Source organism: Myotis davidii, unplaced genomic scaffold (assembly GCF_000327345.1).
Source record: "Myotis davidii unplaced genomic scaffold, ASM32734v1 scaffold937, whole genome shotgun sequence".
Lineage (NCBI taxonomy): Eukaryota > Metazoa > Chordata > Mammalia > Chiroptera > Vespertilionidae > Myotis > Myotis davidii.
The window spans coordinates 733,009-737,508 of NW_006288252.1; the positions used below are offsets into that span (position 1 = coordinate 733,009).

Sequence of the window (4,500 nt, forward strand, 5' to 3'; positions counted from 1 at the left end):
GGAGCTGTAGGACCCCCCCCTGACAAGGGGACTGGGTGGACGGTATGAAGGAGATGGGGGGGCAGCAGGACCAGGGACCGTGAGTCCAGGCCTCCTAGGGGCCAAGGCCAGGGGCGGGAGGCCGCCCTCCACCTCCCCTCGGGGCAGCCTGCGACTCGTACCCGCCAGCGCTCCTGGAGGTGTGTCCCCAGGTACCAACCGTCACTCCTGCAGGCGCAGCCACGCAGGGGCCATCGAGTTCCCAGGGTCCCCGACTCCTTCCCCCAGCGCCCTCCACCCGCTGGGCTGGGAAGGCCCCTTGATGGGGAGTAAAGGGCCTGGGAGCTGATCTTATTCTCTGATCTGCGGGCCGGACAGTCGGATCTCCAGGAGGCTGGAGGAGGAGGGGCTGGGTTAGGGACAGGTGGCCACCCTCTGACCATGCCACCAGCCTGGCCCGAGGGAGCCGGTGTGAGGCCCCCCACAGCTCCCTGGGCACCCTGTACGCGCTCAGCAGCGGGGCTGCCCTCGGGGCCCCGGGCGGGCGCTGCAGGGTGAGCTGCTGGCTCTGGGCTGAACCCCTGCTATGGCACGTACAGAAGGCCAGGCAAGCGGATGACAGCACCCCCACCCCCCACCCCCAACGACACACACATTCCTGGGCTGTGAGGGGTCCTGGCTGCGCTGCTCCAGTGTCCCGTCACGCTACCAGCAGGGGACAGGCGTATGCTGGCCGGTCCCTGGCAAACCGGGAGTGGGGGTCGGGGTGCCCAGAGAGAGGAGGGCCCAGGAGCTCTGGAAGGACCAGATGTGCCCCAGGTGCTGGGGAGCCACAGCGGGCTTGAGAGCGTGAGTGGCGCCCCTGGGCTGTCGAGGAGGCAGCTGTGTGTTGGCGCCGGGCCAGGGTCACGTCTACGAAAGGTTCCCCTCTCATGACCGTCCCTCCTACGGTCAGACGCCTCAGCGCCGCGGGGACGTTTCTGATCCCTGCTTCTCCCGGTCAGGAGCTGTCAGCCCGGCTGCTGTCCATCCACAGTGACCAGGACCGGCTGGTGGTGACCTTCAAGACCTTCGAAGAGATCTGGAAGTTTTCCACCTACCACGCCCTCGGTAAGGCCAAGCCGGCGGGACTCCCCTGCCAGGCACTGGTCCAGACCAGGCTGGTGTGTACAGTCGGGCTCTAGAGTAGGTTAGTGCCCGCGGCCTCTGGGGCAGCGCACCTGTGCTCAAGTGGGGGGCGGGGAACTCCAGATGCTCAGGGTTGTGCGGCCTCATGGCTGGGCCGAGTCCCCACCTCCTTCCAGCGAGGGACCTCCCAGCTCTCTGACCGGCCCGACCCGCTGAGCACAGTCCAGGAAACTGTCATTCACCCTCAGCCGTGGTGCTTGCTTTCCAGAATATTCCTCGTCCTTTGGGGGGCATTTGCAGGGTCCCCTGGGGAAACACGCCACACCCCTCCCCGCAGCCTGAGAGCCCAGGAGGTTTGGAAATAAGAACCAGCAACAATTCCCTACTGCCCCAAGCAGGGCGGTGCCCCCCTCACCCCCCACTGCCCCCGTGAAACGCTCTGTCCCATCTCTCAGATGAGAAGGCCGGGGGGCCCTAGAGCAGCGGTTCTCAACCTGTGGGTCGTGGCCCCTTTGGGGGTCAAACGACCCTTTCACAGGGGTCACCTAAGACCATCGGAAAACACATATACAATTACATATTGCTTTTGTGATTCATCACTATGCTTTCATTATGTTCAATTTGTAACAATGAAAATCCATCCTGCATACCAGATATTTCCATGACGATTCATAACAGTAGCAACATGACAGTGATGAAGTAGCCACGAAAGTAATTTTATGGTTGGGGGTCACCACAACATGAGGAACTGTATTTAAGGGTCGCGGCATTAGGAAGGTTGAGAACCGCTGTCCTAGAGGAAGTAACTGTCCTTTAACCTTCCCGAGGCCCAGGGCGGTCAGATCAGTTGTCCGGGGTCACAACTGGCCCCTGCAGCTCAGACAGTGAGGCGGGGGCGGCCGGGCGGGTGTCTCCCTGAGCCTGGTGGGTGCCGGGCTCGGCCACGGCTGCGCTCGCCCGAGGAGCACGAGGAGGCGGCCATCCAGGTCCGCGTGGACGAGGAGGCGCTGAGGCTGACGCACGAGAGCCTCCTGGTGCAGGAAGGTAAGCCGCGCGGGCAGTGGCGCCGGCCCACGCTGGGCTGGGGACTCAGGGTCTCGGCAGCTGAGGGATTCTGGAGGGCTGGTGCCATGGGGACCGAGGGGCTTGGGTGGGGAACACCAACAGGGAGGTGCCTGGGCTTTATCACGGTCAGCTCCCCAAGAAATAAGGGGGTTTGCAAGCGCCACCCCAGCTCGCGCCCCTGACTTGGCCACACAGCCTGACGCTGCTGCCCCTCTGGCCATGGGGAGGAAGCTGGGTGGCTGGGGTGGGCCCAGTCGCCCATCTGGCCCTTCACAGCACAGAAGGGGAAACTGAGGCCCCAAGAGTCTGAGGGGGAGCCAGGCTCTAGGGGAAGGCCGGCAGAGCCAGGACCCCAGCCCAGGTCCAGCCTCCCAGTCTGGCCCTTGGGGTCTGGGGTCTGGGCAGCTGTGGGTGCAGAGACGGGGTGGGGGTGCTGCCCGCACCTGTGTCCTGACGGGGAGAGTGGGTCCCGCTGCAGAGCTATGGCTGCCTCTGAGTCTGGCCCCCTGAGTGACCACCTGCTGTCTCTTCGAAGGGCCTTTCTTTGTCCTGTGTCCTGACGGCTACGTGAGAGTGACCACTGGTCCCCAGGGTGCAGGCAGGGGCCCCCAGCCCCTCAGGCCGGCTGCAGGGGCTCCCCAGGGAGAGGCGGCCCCGGCAGCAGGCTCTCCGGCCGGCAGGCTCAGCGCGTGCTCCGAGGAGGAGGCGGCCGTGTCCACCGCAGAGCCTCTGACTCCGTTTCATCAGTAGGTACCGGCCTTCGTTCCTCTGCTTCCCGCTGGCAGGCCCCCCTCAGAGGCCCAGGCCCTGGGCTGTCCGTTGGGGGGGCCACGTGAGCCCCCCAGACCCCACGCTCCCTCTGCTGCTCCCAGCCCACCTGCCTCAGATGACAGGTCACCGAGCGCTCCCAGGGCCGCCCGGGGTGAGATGCTCCCAGTGCTGACGGAGCTCTCGCCTCCTCGTCTGGCTCGTTCTGGAAAGCTCCTGAGGGAGCCGCAGGGCGCGTGCCCGCAGCTGGGCGCTCTGGAACCTGTGCCAATGCCACCCAGGCAGGCGCAGCCTGAGACCGAGCTGCCCACGTGCTGACCACGGGGCAGAAGCTCGGCTGGGAGCCGCCTGGCAGCCACGGCAAAGAGAGCACGTTCATCGCCTGGCGTCCACTGTCCCTGGAGGAACAGGCCGTGGCTCGGCTTCTCTCCTGGGAAATAGAGGGCGACCCCGGGACGGGAGCCTGAGGGCGGGCAGGAGGCGCCTGGGCTGGGAGGCAGCACGGGGCCTGGGCAGGGCCATGCCCGGGGCAGGGGCGTGTGTGTGTGTGTGTGTGTGTGTGTGTGTGTGTGTGTGTGTGTGTGTGTGTGTGTGTGTGTGTGTGTGTGTGTGGGGGGACCTGCCTGAGTCCCGGGGCCTGCTAACTCACCAGTCCCCGCACAGTTTCACCCGCCCCAAAGCTGAAATCCCACAGCAAAGACCTCCCTCTCCCACTCCAGATGGGCTCTCAGGGTCGCCTGGGACCCCTTCGAGGACTCTGTGGGTGGACCCGTGACGCCAGATGCCCAGCTGATGGGTAAATGTCTCCACTGGCTCTTCTCCCTGGGGAAGCGGCCGGGGTGATGGTGGGGAGAGGAGGGGGGAAGCACCTGCATCTGGAAGCTTCTAACCCACATGAAGGCGCCCCAAGCCAGAAGACATAGAATTCTCTCCAGTTCACAAGGTGATAACTGAGGCTCGAGGCCTGTGGGCTGGTGCAACCTCCTTCCTTCCCCCCACCCCCCACGCAGCACAGCCAGGCCAGGCTGGTCACTCCGGTTAAACACTGAGCCCCGGCACAGGCGGGCTGGAGTGGGCTGGGGGCTGGGGGCTGAGGCTGGAGCCGCTATTAACGCTAATGAGGAGTGAGGCCATCTCTCCTTTCGAAAAGCCAGCGCTGCTGGGACCCTGAGGTCCGGCCAGCGCTTTGCTCTGCCCCAAGCCAGCCAGTGCGGGGGGGCCTGAGTCCCTGTGACATGGACATGAGGCACCGTGGGAGGGGGATGAGAAGGACCCATGTTTACAGCCGCATGCGTCCTGAGTGGGCCCTGGCCGGCCTTGCTGGCGAGGAATGGAGGGAGGGGCCCTGGGCTTGGGGCCGACATCCAGGCCAAGTTTGTCCAAGTCTCCAGGCCGCCGTTTCCCACCGTGAGCGTGAGGACACAGCGCCCGCTCTGAGGACGCCATGGATGCCCGGTCCTCACATGCGGAAGGGCAGATGGCCGGGCCTCACCACATGAACCACGGCAGGACTGGGGGCGCCTGGCTGGGGCTGCCGTCTGCCCCCCCTCCGGCCCCCAC

At 65.5% G+C, this 4,500-nt stretch overlaps 1 protein-coding gene across 1 annotated transcript in view; it reads left to right on the forward strand.

Moving 5' to 3' along the window:
* Positions 1–648: 648 nt before the first annotated feature.
* SH3TC1 (SH3 domain and tetratricopeptide repeats 1) overlaps positions 649–4,500 on the forward strand; it is an 18,650-nt gene continuing 14,798 nt past the window's right edge. The window contains exons 1-5 of the mRNA XM_015561559.1: positions 649–1,094; positions 2,028–2,151; positions 2,708–2,918; positions 3,660–3,779; positions 4,091–4,148. Coding sequence (XP_015417045.1) covers positions 912–1,094; positions 2,028–2,151; positions 2,708–2,918; positions 3,660–3,779; positions 4,091–4,148 — 696 coding nt within the window. The 5' untranslated portion in view covers positions 649–911. The remainder of the gene's footprint in view (positions 1,095–2,027; positions 2,152–2,707; positions 2,919–3,659; positions 3,780–4,090; positions 4,149–4,500) is intronic.